This window comes from Mustela lutreola, chromosome 11 (genome assembly GCF_030435805.1).
Source record: "Mustela lutreola isolate mMusLut2 chromosome 11, mMusLut2.pri, whole genome shotgun sequence".
Classification (NCBI taxonomy): domain Eukaryota; kingdom Metazoa; phylum Chordata; class Mammalia; order Carnivora; family Mustelidae; genus Mustela; species Mustela lutreola.
In genome coordinates this window covers 70,930,582-70,950,433 of record NC_081300.1, presented here as the reverse complement: position 1 = coordinate 70,950,433, position 19,852 = coordinate 70,930,582, and the positions used below count along the sequence as shown (strand labels likewise).

The window sequence follows — 19,852 nt, the reverse complement described above, 5'->3', positions numbered from 1 at the left end:
AAGTAGCTCACTCCATTCTCTTCTAACTCTAACTCCTTCTGTGTGTGTCCCTCTCAGAAAACATTGATGACATACCCGCCCCAGGAACATTCTGGGACCCACCCAGAAAAGACAGGATAATTTTCCTATATCAGGATCCTTAACTTAAATCCTATCTGCAAAGTCTCTTTTGCCACGTAAAGGAACGTATTCATATTCTGGGGATGAGGATGAGGTCATCTTTGGGAGCCATTAGTCTGTCTACTATGGTCGGAATAATCAGAGGGAGCAAACATAAAGTGCTCTGGAAACAGAGAAGGGCTGGCTAATGAAAAATGCCCTAAGAAACCACAGCCTTCACATTAAATATTCAAATGAGCTAAAAACCCATCTAACTTGGCAACCTCCACCTTACTCTTTTATATATGCAAACCACTTAAATCCCAATCTAGCCCCTCCAACCCCCCCACTACACACATCAGGCCAGCCAAGCCTCAGAATGTTTGCACAATATTCTAATGGAAATTGCCAACCACCACCCAACTACCCACGGCAACAGCTGTGTGCCCAAGGCCCTGGTTGGCTCATCAGTGGCATCAGAACCAAGGCATTCAACTCATGGCAAGACCAGTTAGCTACAATGTGGCCCACTATCAACCAGCCAAAGATAAAAAAAGCAAAATCAGTGGGTCAGAAAGAGACAAGAGGAACCAAGCATTATAACTGCCTGGGCTCCAGATGGATGCCAGGCTCCGACATCTATAACCTTGAAACAAATCCCCTTTCTCATGAAGTAATCTGAATGAGCTTCTGTTCCTTGCCACCAAGGTGTCCCAACTTACACATATCGTGGGGCTGTACCCTCTTATAATAATTGAACACACCACATTCAGGATTTAAATATCGGTCCCTTGTGAGTTTTGTCAATGTGAGTCAGCAATCCTGAGTCTGACTGTGTATGAACCTGAGAAGATGAGAAATACTGAGTCAGAAAGACCTGGGTTGGGTGCTTCCTCTGCCACTTACTGTGTGATACTGACCAAGTCAACTTACTACTTCCTTCTGGGCTCTTCACCTACAACAGCAGGGCAGCCAGAGGACTTATACCACAGTATTACTGTGAGAACTGGACAAGACCAGCCAAAGGAAGGGCTTTATACAGGGTCTCCTTGGTCACTGTTGGCTCAACAAGAAATGCCCACATGCCTCATTTGCATTTCCAAAATCCAAACAGCTTTGAAACCTGAGTGTCATCCATAACTCCTTTGACAGGACAGAAGTGACCTAAACTGACATGAGGCACTTGTTGTCTTCTCTCTTTTAACTCTTTTATTGTATTTGCTATAAGAGTATTTACAGTGCTTAGTTATAGTACTCTACTGGCTGTTACAAATAAGAAAGTCAATGTGCCATGGAGCCTTCTTAAAACCAGGAAAATTTGGGGGCACCTGGGTGGCTCAGTGGGTTAAGCTTCTGCCTTCAGCTCAGGTCATAATCCCAGGGTCCTGGGACTGAGCCCCGCATCAGGCTCTCTGCTCAGCAGGGAGCCTGCTTCCCCCTTGCTCTCTCTGTGCTGCTCTGCCTACTTGTGATCTCTCTCTCTGTGTCAAAGAAATAAATAAAATCTTAAAAAAAAAAAAAAAAAAATTTCGGATTTGACAAATTTTTTGGTCCAACGATTTCAGCGACGATGGACCTATATCTTTATGCAGGTGAGGATGAGAATTTAAAACTGGTCTGTGATATACGGTACCAAGGTACCTCTCATCTCATAAGGACTTTGGTAACCAGCCAGACTCTACAAACTCCACCCCAACCTGCAGCTTTCTAAAGGGTCTTTCAAATGCAGTTTGCCCAGGCTGAGACTAGGGCTACCCACCTGGTTCCAGCCAACGTAGAGTGCCAGACAAAAAGCACGGAACTGCAAATACACAAAAAAGGCATGCCACCAAAGAGCCCATCATCAAGCAAAAAGCACAAAGCCCAGGTTCCACTATGTTTGGGATTGTGTATTGATGATCATGAAAAAGCAACCTTCCCCACAATTACAATACACTATTAAAAAAACAAAACAAAACAAAAAAACAGATTTAAAGAAAATGGCAGCAGGGTTCAAGGCGGCAGATTCCTTTCATGTCAAACCAGTGTTCACGACACAGCAGCACACACAGCCAGACGCTTTGTGGTATCAGCATCCTCTGCTTCCCCTTCAAGAAGCCGCTTTCGACTCGTGGACGGCTGGAAGTAAAAAGAAGAAATATTCAAAGAAAACCACTGGCTCTAAGATTATCAAAGTGTTCCACTGTGCTGCCAGTATACCTGGAGCATTTCACGTGAAGCTTCTAGTGCCAAGAATTAGGAGTCATTCCCCCTTGACATCTGAATCCCCACCAAACGTGCCCAGACTCAGACATATTTATTCAAGGACATTTCTCTCCTTTGTGGCTTCAGACCACTTAATGTATACCGAAAGGACGCAGCATGAACACCTTCCCTCCTCTCTAGCATCTCCTCCGAAATTATGAAGTTCAAAGGGACTACAATATACAATACCTCTTGCTGGGAGCCCCAGATCTTGCTCTTTTGTGGAAAGATCATCTTTTTTATTCTTTGTTTCCCCATTTATAAAATTTCAAGGGGACAGTGGGAAGGGGAGTATAATTCATCAAAAGAAGGCAGAATACGAATGAGCAGATATTAACTAATCCTAACAAAGAACCTTGGAGGAATAAAATTATAATCAATAATCAACCACTTGCCCAGATTTTAAATTTCCAACAAGTTTCAATTTGAACTTCTAATAGAGTCTTCCAATTTGCCTTGCAGGAGACCTCTTGAGTGACAATCTCCGGCTGTGTTTCTTTAACGCATTCAACTTACTCGTCGTATTAAGTCTTCTAAGGGCACTAGGGCAGATGGAGCGGAAACAAAGTATCTACTACACTATTCCAAAAATATATTAAGCAACTGCTACTAAAGAGACCTTCTGAGCTCATCAGTCTTGCTCATGAGCTCTTTCTTTAAAACTGAGCCTACATTTAACAACCATCATCTGGAAATACCTGGGCTGGGGCATGGGGTAGAGACACCGACTTATTTTCTTCAAAAAGCAAATTCTGAAATTTTTTCTTCATGTCCTCATCCTGTGAAGAAATGAAAAGAAAATAAAAATTAAAAAAAAAAAAAAAACCTCAGTAGACTGTGTCTGAAGGAAAGCAAGCTCCTAAAAAGACAGGGCTAAGTTGGCTCGGGAAAAGAGAAAAGTTGGTAAGGACACCCAGTCTGTCCACCAAAAGGCACACTCTTGCTGAGGCTCAGAAGGTAATGGGCCATGCACTCCACAGCTCTGCCTTCCCAGAGGAGTCTAATCAGAGTCCAGACTCGGTGGACACCGGCTGAATCACATCCACATGCCTCAGGGCTCTCATTGGGTCAGGGAGAACCACAGACGTTAGCAGTCGAAAGACTTTCAGAACCAGCATCCCAGATCCTGAGAAAGGGCAATCAGGAAGTCAGAGGCTGGGACTGACTCAGTCCTGACCCTTTATAGGGTCTGAGAGCAGACCCTATAAAATTCCCCAATCCTTTCCAGGAGGTGCCTGGAATAAGAGCATTTACTGGGGCCTCCCTAACAAAGCAACCCAGCATCCCAGAAAATTCTCCCAGCAAATACTACACAAGTCACAATTTTAAAGCCCACAATATTCCAGAGCTAAAGAGAAAGGAGGACAAATGAACAGATCACAGTATTACAGGTGTTTCGTGTTGCTAGAGGAAGAAGGGGGAGTGGAAGGTGCATGTGCACACACAGAACTCCTGCCCAGATGTCTTTGAGGTAATTCCCACCTCCGTGAGTGTTACTTCTACAGGGTTTAAGGATCTGTGTCTGGGAATCCTGAAAAGTAACCTGGTGCAACTCTCCCCATCTTCAGAAAGGTGAAACATCCATGACTAGGATGGGGCCAGCTAGAAGCCCAGCTCAGCCACTCAAAAGTAGCACGGCACAAGACAGACCCACAGCAGCCTGATTCCAAGGCCCCATGAACCTTCCCATCCAACCCTCTCCCGTTCCTCCCACTAATCCAAGAGCACCTCGGTAGGTAGGGGCAGAGGACATAGGAGTGAAGGCCTCCAACATTCAGCACTTCGATACGTACAGAAAAATTACAGTGCTCAAGAATGAACTCACCTGTTCTGCATCTAGCGGCTGAATCACCTGCTTCCAACACACTGTTTACTGAGGCACTCTGGGTAGCGCCCCCCACTGCCCATTCTGAGAGCACCACCTTCATCTGGATTCTGCTCCACAATCTCCAGTAGGATCTTACTTCCTACTCCATGCCACTCTCAAAATTCCTTCCCCTCTTTCCCCCTATTCCCACTCACAGCCCCCACCAGGAATGCCCTCCTTGCCATCCTGCCCATCCCCCTCACCCACCGCTGTCATTCACTCAGTGAACAACTACTTCCTGAGCAGCCTTAGGTGCCAGGCACTGTAAAACGCACAGGGGCCTCTATCTAGAGGGACTGAAAATGAGGTCCACCCATGGTGACTAAACTATGTCCACCCCACCTCTGCCCCCTACATTCAAATGTTGAAATGGTAACCCCCAGTGACCATCTGGAGACAGGGCCTTTGAAGGGGCAATTAAGTTAAAATGAGGCTATTAGGGTGGGGTTCCAATCTAGTATGGTTGGTGTTCCCCACAAGAAGAGAAAGAGACGCCAGGGATGTGAGCACAGAGAAAAAGCCATGTGAGGACAGGGAGAAGACAGCCATCTGCAAGGCAAGGAGAGATGCCACAGGAGAAACCAAATGTGTGCCAACACCTTTGGCACTAGCCAAAGGACTTCTAGCCTCCAGAACGGTAAGGAAATAAACTTCTGTTGTTTAAGCCACCCCGTCTGCAGTATTTTGTTATAGCAGCTCTAGCAAACTAAATACACCCATGTCATCCCCAGGCCACTCAGCCTTTAGAACCTCTTTATACTGTGTGAACCCATGAGTACCTGAAACCCAATAGACCATGGCCCTGTCTCTCTCTGAGGGTCCCCCCTCATGCTCTACACCTACTTCTACTGCCACATGTATTCCACTGTGCTGTGATGACTATGGTCGGGGTTGGCCCCCACCCAGACTGTCAGCTCCCCAAGGCAAGAACTTATCGTTCTCTTCTTTGCATCCCCAGTACCTACGTGTTGACACATGAGCTCATTAACTGTCGTTGAAAGAATGAACACAAAGAACAAACCCACACAGCAACACACTGGACGGCAGCTCTGTTGTATAGCCAGAACTGCCCACAAGCCTATTTAGGCCTACATTTAACACAAATCATCAGGGCAGCTGGGTGGCTCAGTCAGTATAGCGTCTGACTCTTGATTTCAGCTCAGGTCATGATCTCAGGATCGTGAGATCAAGCTCAGCATCAGACTCCATGAGTCTGCTTGTCCCCCTCTCTGGCTGATCCTCCCCCTACTTGTGTGCGCTTGCTCTCTCTCTCTCAAATAAAAAAAACCTTAAAAAAAAAAAATAATTGGGGGGGTACCTGGGTGGCTCAGTGGGTTAAGCCTCTGCCTTCAGCTCAGGTCATAGTCTCAGGGTCCTGGGATCGAGCCCCACATCAGGCTCTCTGTTCAGCAGGGAGCCTGCTTCTTTCTCTCTCTCTCTCTCTCTATTCTCTCTACCTCTGCCTACTTGTGCTTTCTGTCAAATAAATAAATAAAATCTTAAAAAAAAAAAAACAAAAAAACAACTGGGGCACCTGGGTGGCTCAGGCGTTAAGCGTCTGCCTTCAGCTCGGGACACGATCCCAGGGTCCTGGGATCAAGTCCCGCATTGGGCTCCCTGCTCAGTGGGGAGCCTGCTTCTCCCATTCCTACTCACCCTGTTTGTGTTCTCTCTCTCTCTCAAATAAATAAAATCTTTAAAAATAATAATAATAATAAATTAACAATTAGTAGCAATAATATGGAAAAGGCACTCATTATATACCACAGGTAACAATGTGCATCTGCAAACACCTTCCTTGGAGATGTCTACAATCTATTCAAAAATGTATATTGTAAAATGCCTCAAAGGCAAGCCGGAAGGAGTTCTCCATTTCAGAAACTGAGTATGAAGTGCCAAAGAGTGGATGTTATGGGGTGTCATGGGATCACATAAAGGATGTTCCCCAAACCAAACACAGTTAAGAGCAAGACAGACTGGAATTCACATTCCAAACACTCAGTCCACGGCCAGACCCACAAAGCCATTTGGCTTCTTCAAAAGCACTGAGATTTCCCAAAATAAAACCTAAGCTATCACTAGCAGATAAGTAATGCCGGCCAGTATCTGCATTCCTGTCCTCACTCTGTGTTCCCTCCACCTTCTGCAGCAAAAACAAAATGTGGACAACAGTTTTCCAGTGAGACCCCTGGGGAGCACTGAACTTCACCTTTTTCCTCAGTTGTTAGTAACAGTTTTCTTTTGAGACAAACAGAACAAGAAAAATAGGTTAGGCACGTTCGTAAGCTGTGGGCAGCTACAAACTCAGTTCCCTGGCCTAACTGGCAAGCTACATCCTACCCCCCCAACCCCCCAAAACAAGACCAGCACAACTCCTGCACCTCCACATCTGGCCCCAAAAGTTTCCCTATTAGGGCACATCAAAAGAGCCAAGAGGCATGTTTTTCTTTTTCATCAAAATTAAATCCCCACACGCAAAGGCACCCTTGTTTCCAAATTCCTTTTCTTGAGGGTCCTGCTGTTTCAAATCTGTGTGGTCTACGAAGTGCTAAATCATCCAACAGATTTCTTCTGGGGGAAGACCGCTGTTTCCAGGGAAATAGCCCAAACAAATGCATCTACTTTTTTTTTTTCTTCCAAGGATTTGTTGTTCTCAACCTGAGCTGGCCTGAGCAAAACCGTTAGGTATGGAGAGCTGGAAGAATGAAAGAATAGGGACGGTCTTCCCAGAGCCCCGCAAGCACAGTCCTGAGACTGGATGGCCCGGAAGAGTTTCTGGACCAATAATCTCCAGAGTACTTGAGCCCTGAGCTCCAGCTAGCTGGTTAAGTTCCCCATCCCCACAGGAAACAGACCAAATGGAAATCAACAAAAAGGGGTACGGCTGTACTGAGTGGAACTGCATTTCACAGGAGGCCTGACATCCGTCAGAAAACCTGTCCCGTGCTATAGCTAGTTCTAAAACCAAAGATCAGTCCACCAAAACCACAAAGGACTTCTAAGTCTGACAGCTAGAATGAGGTCACAGTATAATCCAGTAAGAGCCACAACAAGGACACAGAGATAATACAGACTGGAAAGGTGCAGTAACAGCCTGCGCTCATGGTCTGTTTACTCACTAGGAATAAGTGGGACCCTGTATGCTCACTTAGGCTTAAGAAAGGGCACCCCTTTCCCCCAGAGAAGCTGCCCTCCTCCTCTTCCTCCTGCTCTCCAACTTAAGGACAAGGACAGCTGGGAGGAAGTCCATCCCACCTGTGTGAGGGAAGAGGCTGGCACAGGTGGGAGTGGCAGTGGAGGTTCTGAGCTAGAACCACTTCTCAAGGTGCCACCGCCAAACTGCAGACTTGGGGAACCCAAGTGGGACTAGGAAAGGCCAGTGACCTGTCCTGGCCTTCCAGAAGCCACAAGTTAAGTTGAAAAGGTTGTACCCAAAGACACGCCTATGCTCATGACCCATATACACACAGAAACATACCCTAGATACGGAAGGTGCATTAAATAATCTCAACAAAGCGAACATTTCCAACTTCTTCCTTTATCCTTCAGGTCCCCACATAGTTCATGCTAGCAAATGTTGTCCCATACAAACCTGAAGCCACGGGTGTCTTAAAGCTGCTTCTGTCGTAAAACGCACCTTTGGATCCACTACCAACAACTTCTTGACAAGGTCCAGAGCTAAAGCAATAAGATAATCAAGTATCAAATCTTAGTGGAAAGGAAAGATACATTAAATCAGCAAAATTAAAGTGTGCCAGAATCACAGGCCAACATCCAAAGAGAAGGAGGGGCTGATGTCACTGCAAGTCAGCAGGTGTGGTGTTCAAGGCCCCCCACCCCCACGCCCCAGTCCTCACTCTGTATTCAGAACACCAGGAATGAATATAATGCCCCGCCCCCCCGTCTCTCCTTGTTCACACATCACCACCTCCTCAACTCTCCCTGTTCCCCCCATTCATTGCTGGACTCAAGTTCAAACTAATTAAATCTGAACTTCTACCTAGTTCTAGGGTGCTTAGGATGTTCAGCCAACTCTCCCAACTTGACAGTGAGAGTTTCTCAGCCAGCAACAGGCTCCTCGGAACTGCAGGCTTGGCAGAAACAAAGCTTGACAGCAAGCAAGTAGAGGCTGGCTTTTGTATTGCAACAATATTATTCCTTCAACATTCTAAGATTTAACAGAATTGTCTATGTTACATAGCCTGACATTTAGTTTTCCTTTTCTAGTTTTCCTTTTGAGAAGTACAAAGTTACACTTTTAAATTCTAAAACACAAAGAAATTACTTTAGCTCTTACTTGCTCACTCCAAGGAGACTTTCTAACTGAAAAGTTAGTTATTATTTTGTACACTTACTAGGTGCCAGCCACTTGCTTAGGTTATACCTACTCTCACTAAAACCCTTTAAGGGAGGGGTCTACTGTACCTGCTTTACATATAAAGGAAAGGGTAACTCAGAGACATTAAGTAACTTGCCTAAGGTCACACAGCTAGGGGTAGCAGACCCAAACAAAATATGAGCCTCAGTAAGCCTTGTCTGGAGGCTCTGTTCTCAACTTCCATTGCCCCACAAAAGGTGTAAAACAATTAACAGAAATCAAGAATTAACAGGAGGAACCTAACAGAATATGAATAGAAATTTCCACCACAGCACACACACATCTTGGCAAACCACAAATTCTTAACCCTTTCATATCCATACCCTTTTCTGAGACCTCTGCCCAGGCTTCAGGAATGAAATTGAATTTTCCACTGGTGATCTGATCCTTCAAAGACACTTGAGTCTTATGCTCAGAGAAAGGTGGATACCCACTAAGGCTTAATATTGGCAGAGAGAGAAAGGAAAAGAAATCAAATTATATCCTCAGAGGCATTTAGACATACAGATTAGATTTTTCTTTAAATAAATGGTAAAAAAAAAAAAAAAAAAAGTCACCCAATTTAACACAAGCTCTCTATCTGGACACGTTTCCGACTTTACCTAGTTACCTCCAACCAGACTCTGAAACAATGAAACTTTTCTTACCAAATAAAAAGAATCACTCCTAAACTCCAACAATCCACAGCCCGGTTATATCCAGCAGTCCCAAAGGAATTAAGAACCTCAGGAGCCAGGTAAGTAGGAGTACCACATAATGTTCTCATGAGAGAGGTCTCCCCCAAGATCTTAGACTGCCCAAAATCAGTAATCTAAAATTAAGGACAAAAGGGAATCATTTTTAGTGGTGTCATAAAATAAAAAGACTAACATAGTCTTGCCAGTCCTAAAAGGCAACGCAGGCGAGATCAGTTCCCATCCTATACAGCTCGTGCCTGTTAAACTGGAATCTTTAACACTGCAAGTTAAATTTCAATTTGCTTGGGCCACCTGGGTGGCTCAATGGCTCAACAGGTTAAAGCCTCTGCCTTCGGCTCAGGTCATGATCTCAGGGTCCTCGGATTGAGCCCCGCATCTGCTCAGCAGGGAGCCTGCTTCCCCCCTCCCCTCTCTCTGTCTGCCTCTCTGCCTGCTTGTGATCTCTCTCTCTGTCAAATAAGTAAATAAAATTAAAAAAAATTTATTTTGCTTAAATTAAACATCCCAAGCCAAGGAAGCTCAAGGTTTCTTCTCCAATTTACCTGTGGTTCTCTGTACCTTAAAGAAAGGTTTATAATCCTTATCTAACCCAGACTCTAGGGACCTAATTAGTTATCCATGGTTTTTCTTAGATCCTAGTTTCTCAAACAATCTCAACACTCAAATACTTGAGGAGCTTGGAAGAAAAATTCTGAGATGCAGGCTGGGTATCATGATTTTCTTTTTTAAATCAACAGAAGATTCTATACTGAAGCCAGGGTTGGGAAGCACACTGCCTTAGAAAAGCAGTGGTAGATAGGGGATGGGATTTTCTCATCCATCTAGATCCCTCCTCCCCCACCCCTTTTTTTGTTTTTTTTTTAAAGATTTTATTTATTTATTTGACAGAGAGAGATCACAGGTAGGTAGAGAGGCTGGCAGAGAGAGAGAGAGGGAAGCAGGCTCCCTGCTAAGCAAAAAGCCTGATGTGGGACTCGATCCCAGGACTCTGAGATCATGACCTGAGCCAAAGGCAGCGGCTTAACCCACTGAGCCACCCAGGCGCCCCTCCTCCTTCCCCTTTAAACAAAAATTGCTTGTATAAAGTAGAGGACAATAAATGCTCATTAAAACCTGGATTTGGGGGCGCTAGGCTCAGTGGGTTAAGGCCTCTGCCTTTAGCTGGGGTCACGATCCCAGAGTCCTGGGGTTGAGCCCCACATCAGGCTCTCCCCCCAGCGGGTGGCCTGGTTCTTCCTCTCTCTCTGCCTACTTGTGATCTCTGTCTGTCAAATAAATAAATAAAACCTTTAATAAAAAATAAAATAGGGTGCCTGGGTGGCTCAGTGGATTAAAGCCTCTGCCTTCGGCTCAGGTCATGATCTCAGGGTCCTGGGATCGAGCCCCGCGTTGGGCACTCTGCTCAGCGGGGAGCCTGCTTCTCCTTCTCTCTCTGCCTGCCTCTCTGCCTATTTGTAATCTCTGCCTGTCAAATAAATAAATAAATAAAATCTTTTTAAAAGGGGGGGGGGCACCTGGGTGGCTCAGTTGGTTGAGCGACTGCCTTTGGCTCAGGTCATGATCCCGGACTTCCAGGATCAAGTCCCGCATCGGGCTCCCAGCTCCTTGGGGAGTCTGCTTCTCCCTCTGACCCCCTGACATTCTCCTCTCTCATGCTCTCTCTCACTCATTCTCTCTCAAATAAATAAATAAAATCTTTTTAAAAAAATAAAATAAAATAAAATCTGGATTGGAGCAATACTATCTGATCACTAAAAAATCGCTAATACCAGAAAGGTCAAATTCTCTACCTTTTCATGCTCCCACTTTTTACTTGATGAATTTTATAAGTTTGGGGACAGAAACCTACTAGAGTGGCCACAAACAGAACATAAATTTCTTACCTTTATAAGACAGTCCTCTTTCGGAGATGAGAGCAGAACATTCTCTGGCTTTAAGTCCCGATGTATAATACCATTTTCGTGAAGGTACTACACAGAAAGGGAGGCATGACCCTTGGATTTATGGAGTAGGTAAGTGAGTAAAGACAGACACAGATACAGACACACACACACACACCCCTTACAGCTGGGTGAAACCATAAGCCAGGCTATTCAAAACCATATTCCCCCAGGGCCACCTGGGTGGCTCAGTGGGTTAAGCTTCTGCCTTTATTTGGCTCAGGTCATGATCTCAGGGTCCTAGGATCCAGCTCCGCATTGGGCTCTCTGCTCAGCAGGGAGCCTGCTTTCCCCTCTCTCTTTGCCTGCCTCTCTGCCTACTTGTGATCTCTGTTTGTCAAATAAATAAATAAAATCTTTCCAAAAAGTTTTAAAAAATTATAATAATGTATTTGGTTATTCTTTTCCTGAGGATAGTTTTTAAAGGCCTCTGTAAAGCACCTAACTATAAATTATCTGTTTAAATACCCAGAGTTCACGTATTCCTCAACCCAAAAATTGAGTTCATCTTCAAAATCTCTATGTCTGAAATAGAACGTTGATGTTGTCTGTGTGGTCACCATTTTTATACACCAAGTCCTTTCTTTAGGGAAAAAATTCCCCCACCCACGGATCTGCACTCAACACATCTTAATGTTTTTGGTATGACAGAAGGGAGAGAATCAATTATTAAGACAGTAAAGTACTGGTTAGGGGCTAACGGACTTCAATTCATCTGAATGCACCGCCCCCGCCCCCCACCCCACCCCGGCCACACACACACCCTGGCCTGGAACAAAAACTCCTCCAAAACACCCTCAACAGGAGAAAGACCTGTCAAAGCCCCCAGGGAGGGCAAACCCAGGTGAACCAGCAGCAGGAAAATCTCCCTCAACCCCCACTCCATAGGAGAACTGCTTCCAAACACTTGGGTTTCCTTCGTGGAGTAGGTCTTCAAGGGAAGAAGTCTTGCCGGGCAATCGCCACAGCTGAATTTGGTTTGAAAACGTGATGTTCAGAAGCAGGCAGGGTACCACCAGCTACTCCTTCACCCAACATCCCCACAGACTAGAGCAGGCAGAGCATATGCCCACCCACCTGCTGCTAGGGCTCACAGGCACCTAAGGGGGCCACCTGGAACTGGAGTGTGGGGGGGTATCCATCTGTCACAACCACCCCATCTTCCCACCCTTACTCTCCCACCTGCCTGCCACCCCCCAAGCTCCCAGCAGGTTAAGAGGTTTTCTACAAGGTTCAGGCCCAAGGAGAGATCAGTGCCCTCCAGATATTGCTCCAGGTTAAAGAGAAGACGTGGGGCCCTGTTTATTTCTCTAACTCCCCTTGTTACTGTCACTTAAGCTTCCCAGCAAGACTTTTCCCATCTGAGTCAAAGGCATGGGATGGGGCGCCTGGGTGGCTCAGTTGTTAAGCATTTGCCTTCGGCTTGGGTCATGATCCCGGGATCCTGGCATGAAACCCCACATAGGGCCCCTGCTCAGCAGGAAGCCTGCTTCTCCCTCTCCCAAACCCACTGCTTGTGTTCCCTCTCTCGCTGTGCCTCTGTCAAATAAATAAATAAAATCTTTTTAAAAAGGGGAGGGTGTTTTTGCCAAGAACAGAACAACACAAGAACAGGCAGACTCTGTACCCTGGGTTTTACGCACCATCCCTTGCTTTCTGCCTGACGTCGGGAGTAATTCACCCACGAGCAGGGTGTCAAAAGATCCAAGGGCTTCGCTTACCTGGACAGCCAGGAGCATCTGGTAAAAATAGAGTTTGCACGTAGCTTCTTTCAGGCGCTTATTTCCCACCACCCTGTCGAAGAGCTCTCCTCCTTCCATCCTGGAAGACACAGGCAAAGCAGGGGTTCCCTCTGGAGGCAGACTCCCTTGGATTAACACAGTAACACCAACAAGATTCTTTCAGACAAGCAAAGAGCTGCCTTTGTTACTCACTCTTAAGGACTCCTGTTTGGAAGAAAAGCAGTGAGCTCGTTAAGTCTCCTCTCTACGTAAAGAGGTCCCCGCTAGAAAGGAAGGAATGAGGAAAGATGGAAGCAGTGGGCAGAGGGCACTGGACACACTTGGGAGGTTTTAAGAATCTGACTCACTGGGCCCCAGGTGGAGCCCATGAGCTTGCATTTTTATCGCAGGCCCCAGGGGATTCTGTGGTTGGAGCAATCAGGCCAGCGGGGGCTGAACCCCAGTTCCCTCACTTCCCCGCTTTGGGACTTTGGGCAAGTTATATCACCTCTCTGAGCTTGTTTCTGCCTCTTAAAAAAACAGGGATAACCACCCCCCACCCAACCTTTAACTTGATGGCTGTTGTAAAAATTAAGAGATAATTAATATAGGTAAGGCAGCTGGCACAATGTGGCTGCTTGGTGGGGTTATTCAATCCCTCTGAACTTCAGTTTCCTTCTCCGTAAAGGGGGGCTAAACATAGGAACCCTGCAGTAACTTGTGAGTCACCTGGATGACCGTCACGAAGGGTAAAGGAGTCAATTCACACGAAATGCTCAGAGCAGGAACTGGCTCAGACTAAGTGCTTCATTAGTCTCGGTGACTGTTATATTAAATATATCAAACTGGTTTTGTTTCTTAAAGACTTGTTTACTTGACAAAGTAAATAAAGATTTATTTACTTGACAAAGAGAAACAGCGAGAGCACGAACACAAGGGGGAGTGGGAGAGGGAAAACAGGCTTCGCACCAAGCAGGAAGCCCAATGCAGGGCTGGACCCCAGGACCCTGGGATCACCTGAGCTGAAGGCAGAATTTAACCATCTGAGCCACCCGGGCACCCCATTATTGAACTGTTTTAAGTAGGTCCGGTCAGACAGAAACAGATATTCCGTTAAGCATCCCAAGGGTCACCCAGTCTTCTAGTGCTATGACGGAGGCTATTTATTCTAAAATCTTAGTGGTCAACCTGCTTAGCCACTATGTGCCACTCAGGAGCAAAGCCTCGCCCGTCTGCCACAAGAGCCGCTCCCAGAAACACCATGTATTTAGGCAGGAATGAGCCTTAAGACAAGCCTCTTGCAAGGACAGGACCAAAAATTGTTTTGCTCACACCACAGAAGACAGGACTTTGTGGTTACTGAAAAAGACCACCAAGTAAACCAGCAACAAAAAAATCAGGTGTCACCATACCGCCCAGGACTTCAATCCCAAGCAGGATCTACCTGGGCAGGTGTTTCAGGGTAATTAATATGCACGTGTGTCTGAGCAACTATGTGTGCCAGAGGCTCTGCTGGGCACTTTCCATCCCTCATGGGATTCCATCTTTATGACTCTGTGCATAGGGTATCATCATACCCACCTTCTCGACACAAGTTAAAGACTCAGAGACATGAAGGAAACTCATTCACAGGTAGTCACCTGCAGAGTAGTATCCAAACTCAGGCCTCCGACTCAGGGCCTGGAACTTCTAAGCCACGTGCTTCTGGAAACACTGGAGGGATTTTAGAATCAACACTGACGCCACAAGCACACATTGTGAGCTCCACAACCACATACATACAACGAGGGTTCCCAGGATGGGAAAAAAGCACGCCAGCCTTCAATTCTTTGGTGGCTTATAAGCAATGAAATAGAAACAAATAGAAAGGTTTATTACTTACAATTCCAAGACAATGTAATAATCTTCGGCATCAAAAAAGTCTTTAATCTTGATGATACAAGGCTAAGAGAGAACAGAGGAAAAGTAGTAAGAAGCTCCCAAGAGGGAAACCACAGGAGCAGGACTCAGGCATTTGGTCCCCTGCCTCAAGACACTGAAGTCCGTATTGCAGAAAAGGCAGCTGGCTCTTCAATGAGAATGTGCAATAAATCCTCCATCCCACCAAGCTGGGGAGGGACAGGTCATGTTTCACACACAAGGATGGCACCAAGGAAGGCAGGCCAGTGTCTTTCCAACATCCCTGCTGACTGTCCCAGAACCCAGGTACTGAAGGACACCTAAGGAACCCAAAGAACCAAACACTAGCGTGCTTCCTCCTCTCTGGACCATGAAACACCCTGCCTGCCCAAGATTCCCAATGTCACACTTGGCTCACCATCCTCCTGCCTGGTGATCCAGCCCTCTGGGTATCCAACCTCAGGTCAGCCTAGGTCAATGTCACCCACAGTTCCCTGCATTGGTTCTCATCTGCATGCCTGACGCCCATCTTCAATGTCTATCTCACCAGACTGTGAGCTCCAGGAGGGCAGAAAAAGGAAACTAATACCCACCATGGGTCTCCTTCCATCAGGCACTTCATGGGTTGAGTCCCCCCCCACCAACACCCGAGTCTTATTTATCTTTCTAGGACCAACACTCAGAGAGCAGCTGGCACACAGGAGACATTCATATGCTGCCCAGATTAATACAAACAAAACACCACCAACTGAGGGTAGACTATGCCAGCCCATTTTGTTTGAAGATTTTATTTATTTATTTGACAGAGAGAGCGAGAGAGCGAGCGAGCACAGGCAGGGGGAGCAACAGGCAGAGAAAGAAGCAGGCTCCCCAAGAAGCAGGGAGCCCAATGCAGGGACTCCATCTCAGGACTCCGTGATCATGACCTGAGCCAAAGGCAGATCCTTAACCAACTGAGCCACCCAACCATGGGAGAGAGGCTGAGAACAGACCGGCTCCACCACTCCTTACCTATGATCACAGCATATCCTTGCTCTGTATGACCATTTGTTAATTGTCACAATAATGAAGACACTGGATATGTATTATAGTGTTATATTAAGAGAAACAGAGAGGAAAGGAAAACTGAAATTCTCATATACCGTAACAGGAAGGCAAGAAACAGCACTTTATGCCTATCATGTAGAAATATGGATACACTGGTTTAAAAAAAACAGATGAAAGAGTTCTAAAATGTTTGTAGGGGAGGATTAGGGGGCTGCAGAGCTAAAGTCTGTGTATAAACCTTTGAGCAAGATTTGAATCTCTAGATTCTATGCATGTGATCATCTTGATGAAATATAGAAGCAGAAGACACACGTGGAAAAGAACCAGGAGATCAGAGGAACAAATGAGAGCTGCTTGGTTCTGCCTGGCTTCACCCGGCAGGGCCAGGGCCCACCTGGGAACAGATGGGTCTGGGAGCTGGTAGAGCACGAGGAGGTCCCCGGCAGTCCAAGCCTGTAGGCACCACCACCTCTAGGGTCATTCACATGCTGCAGCACTGTAGCTGAAGGCGTCTCTCCTGAACCAGAGCTACTACCCTAAACCCTCCACTTAGATCATGCACGGAACAGTTTAGGGAGTGACAGATTGCTGTCACTCCCCAAGCATGTTCTCCACACAGAAAGCTTGGCGAGCAAATCTCATTGAATTCCCAACTGACCTTTATGGTTTGTCTCCACTGCACAGATGAGCAAACAGAGGCTATGAAATGTGAAATGACCACCTGAGAGCCAGGAGGTAAGAAAGATGGGACTAGGAACCCAGGTCTATCTCCCCCACTAGGCTAAAACCACAGGAGAGGGGGGACAGCCAAATCCATCTGTGCTCAGCACCACCCAGGTCTTAGAAGACAGGCTGGCACAGTGTCTGATGACTGACTGGATCAATGCCTGGCTCCAAGCACTAGGCTCTGCTGGGCTATCAGGCTCTACTCATTATCCCCCAAATGCACTCATGAGCCTATATTCAATTTCCAAGAGCTTTCCACATACCCTTGTAAACTGCCAAGAAAGTATCTCCAGAGATCTTTCTCGAGGATTCTAAATTCCTCTCGACTGCAGTGGACATTGGATTTGTATAAATGTTATGTTTGGGGATCCTCTGACATCAGGAAAAATTCCCTGAGGATTTGAAATGTTTATCTTATGGGTATGTTTGAAGCAACCCCACCCCAGAAGATTAGAGGACTCCTCTCTTGAACGAGAGATTACAGATCCCTTGGGGAAAAAAAGGCTAATTCAGGGGAAGAGGAGGAAGTTGCTAGGGAATTAGAAGAAAGCAAAGCCAGGATGCTGGCTACTCAGATTCTCTGGCTTTCAAGACCCACCTATTCAACTATTGTGGTGATGGCAGTGATTCTGTTCTTAATTTCTATTTACTGTCTGAGGCATTTGAGGAGGTGGAGAAAGAAGAAATCTTTTCATTGCTTAGAGGTTAAGAACCAGAGTTAAGATTCAGGCATCTGGGTGGCTCAGTTGGTTAAGCATCCAACTCTTGATTTTGGCTCAGGTCATGATCTTAAGGTTGTGGATCAAATGCCAGCATCAGGCTCCTCTCTGGGCATGGAGTCTGCTTAAATTATCTCTTACCCTCTCCTTCTGCCCCTAGCCCCATTCAAAAAAAAAGAATTAAAATAAGATCATCCTTAGCTGAACAGACTGGAGGTCTAATTGCAAGTTTCAATTCCAGTGCCAACCTAGCTCATGACTTCACGGGGGCTCATGAATTAATGAAGAAACAGAAAAAAAACAATAAAAAGGAAGATGGATCAGTTTAAAGTTCTCTTCTCACTTCTTAAAAGACTCTCTTTCCAGTGAGACAAGCTCATCACTACACAAAAGATAGGAACTATTTATACCCGCTGAGATAAATGGACATCAGCACCTTCAAGGTATAATTCAGAGGTACTGAAACTTCAGGTATAATTAAACTAAATTTACCAAATTAGCATCGTCTTCCCAAACATAATCAGTTAATCAAATCCCTATAAGATGAAATACTTAGGAAATGTAGGTGTTGGTCAAAACTCACTCAGTGGAAGTAAAACATGAAATCTTTATACAGTATTGTCCTCTCAAAATTTCAGGATAAAGCTCTTTCCAGCTAAATACATATCCCCCATGAATGTGTACCCACACATGTACACACACAACACAGACACACACAATTAAGGAACCCAAGTTCATACTAGCTTTATTAAACTGAAATACTTTGTACTCCTCCCATATTTTAAGAGAAGTGGATTTAAGTATGGGTCATATTTTATAGCAATACTTACATGATTTAGTTTTTTCAAAATTTCTATTTCTGTTTCAACATTGAGAGCTGGATCCTTTGATCAATTAAAAAAAACCAAAGTTTGTTAATAATAGTAATAGTCAATATTTAGAAAATACTTAGTTACAAGTTATTTGGGTAAAAGCTGCCTGAATTCCACACACCCAGCCTTACTCATACAGACAATTCAAGGGTTGGGGTCAGAGAATTAAATCGCTCACCTAAAAAACAGTCTGCAAAGTGCATGGCAAATAGCATTCAGTAAATGACCAGGCCCAATGTCAGCCTCTTTTTTTGAAAGAATCATCTTAGAGAAGTCTCATACTCCCAAAGTAAACTGGGTTCTATAATTATCCTCATTTCACAGATAGAGTAACTGAGGCACACAGAAAGGAAGCCACTCACTCCGGTTCTCACAAGCCAGAAACAAGTGTATTTCCATGGTTCTCACACTTACCTGGTGAGCTCTGTCGCTCTCTCTTTTTTTTTAAGTTTTTATTGGAATTCCAGTTGGTTAACATACAATGTAATATTGGTTGTAAGCTCTGTCTCTCTGGCTGTGGAATTGTTTATACTCATAAAAATGATACAATAAATAAACCACAGACAAGAGGTATTCAATTAAATTGTAAAAGGAAAACGTCAAGCCAAATTTCTAATAACGGAGCAGACACAGACTCCAATTTGCTGCAGGCTGACGTATTTACTGAGGCAGCAAGGAGAGGAAGCATCAGGGGACTGGAGTTGCTCTCCACTGCAATTCCAAAAGGATGAATTGACTCACTCAGCCTCAGGGGCTACACCCTCCCAAGCAAAGAGGATATAGAATTACATATTTATGTAAAATGGACTTTAGCTAAGAAACCCAGATGTTTAATTTTAAAAGCCTGCCTCTTCCTGTAAGCTGTTAAACTCATTACCAAGTCAGGGCATACTCTGATGATAGAGAGGTCTTAAAGAGCCCAAGCTGATTTGAAAGATGAAATTAAGAAGTGTAAGTTTGCTCCAAGTCATTAAGAATCCGGTAGGTGTTTTCTTCCCCCTCAAAATGGAAAACAAACCCAGAATCACAGGGGAAAAGGATCTACCACAAAGTGAACACAGAAAGGAAATTGCTCTTGCCATATGAGAATGGCATTGTCCTTGGGGCGCGGGTGGAGGATGGGGGATTGATCTTGAAAGAATGTTAAAAGTATAATGGCCAGAAACAGCTGGCCACAAAAGAAAACGTGATTAGAGACCTCACTTTACATTAATTTGTAGGGTCATGTGTTGAAAGACCAATACATTTCACCATTTCACCAATGCAGTAAACATGTATTAGGGAAAATGGGATAAAATGAAAAATTTTAATTAAATAATTTAATTAAGATTTTGAAAAATCTGCAGATGCTAAGATATTCACTGTTTCGTTATTGGGAAGGGCAAAGAACTAGAAATTATTCCAAAAGATTAAACAGAACAATGGGTGAATAAATTATAATACCATTCAGAAAAGAGAGACTCAATCATGACAAAGCATGGCACATGGGTGGCTCAGTCAATTAAGCGGCTGCCTTCAGCTCAGGTCATGATCCCACGATCCTGGGATCGAGCCCATCTCTCAGGCTCTGCGCTCAGTAGGAAGCCTGCTTCTCCCTCTCCTACAGTTCCCTCTGCCAGTGTGCTTTCTCTCTCCCTCTCTC

At 45.1% G+C, this 19,852-nt stretch overlaps 1 protein-coding gene across 10 annotated transcripts in view; it reads right to left on the bottom strand.

Moving 5' to 3' along the window:
* Positions 1–1,973: 1,973 nt before the first annotated feature.
* The window catches only part of CHEK2 (checkpoint kinase 2), a 51,189-nt gene continuing 33,310 nt past the window's right edge, over positions 1,974–19,852 (bottom strand). For 8 of the 10 annotated variants that reach the window (XM_059139732.1, XM_059139731.1, XM_059139733.1 and 5 more), the window contains 9 exons: positions 18,169–18,222; positions 14,830–14,891; positions 12,948–13,047; positions 11,170–11,256; positions 9,236–9,399; positions 8,912–9,027; positions 7,803–7,888; positions 3,042–3,122; positions 1,974–2,217 (listed from right to left, as the gene is read on the bottom strand). In XM_059139732.1, the coding sequence (XP_058995715.1) occupies positions 2,128–2,217; positions 3,042–3,122; positions 7,803–7,888; positions 8,912–9,027; positions 9,236–9,399; positions 11,170–11,256; positions 12,948–13,047; positions 14,830–14,891; positions 18,169–18,222 (840 nt within the window). In that variant the 3' untranslated portion in view covers positions 1,974–2,127. The remainder of the gene's footprint in view (positions 2,218–3,041; positions 3,123–7,802; positions 7,889–8,911; positions 9,028–9,235; positions 9,400–11,169; positions 11,257–12,947; positions 13,048–14,829; positions 14,892–18,168; positions 18,223–19,852) is intronic. The other 2 variants (XM_059139729.1, XM_059139728.1) reach the window with 2 other exon arrangements.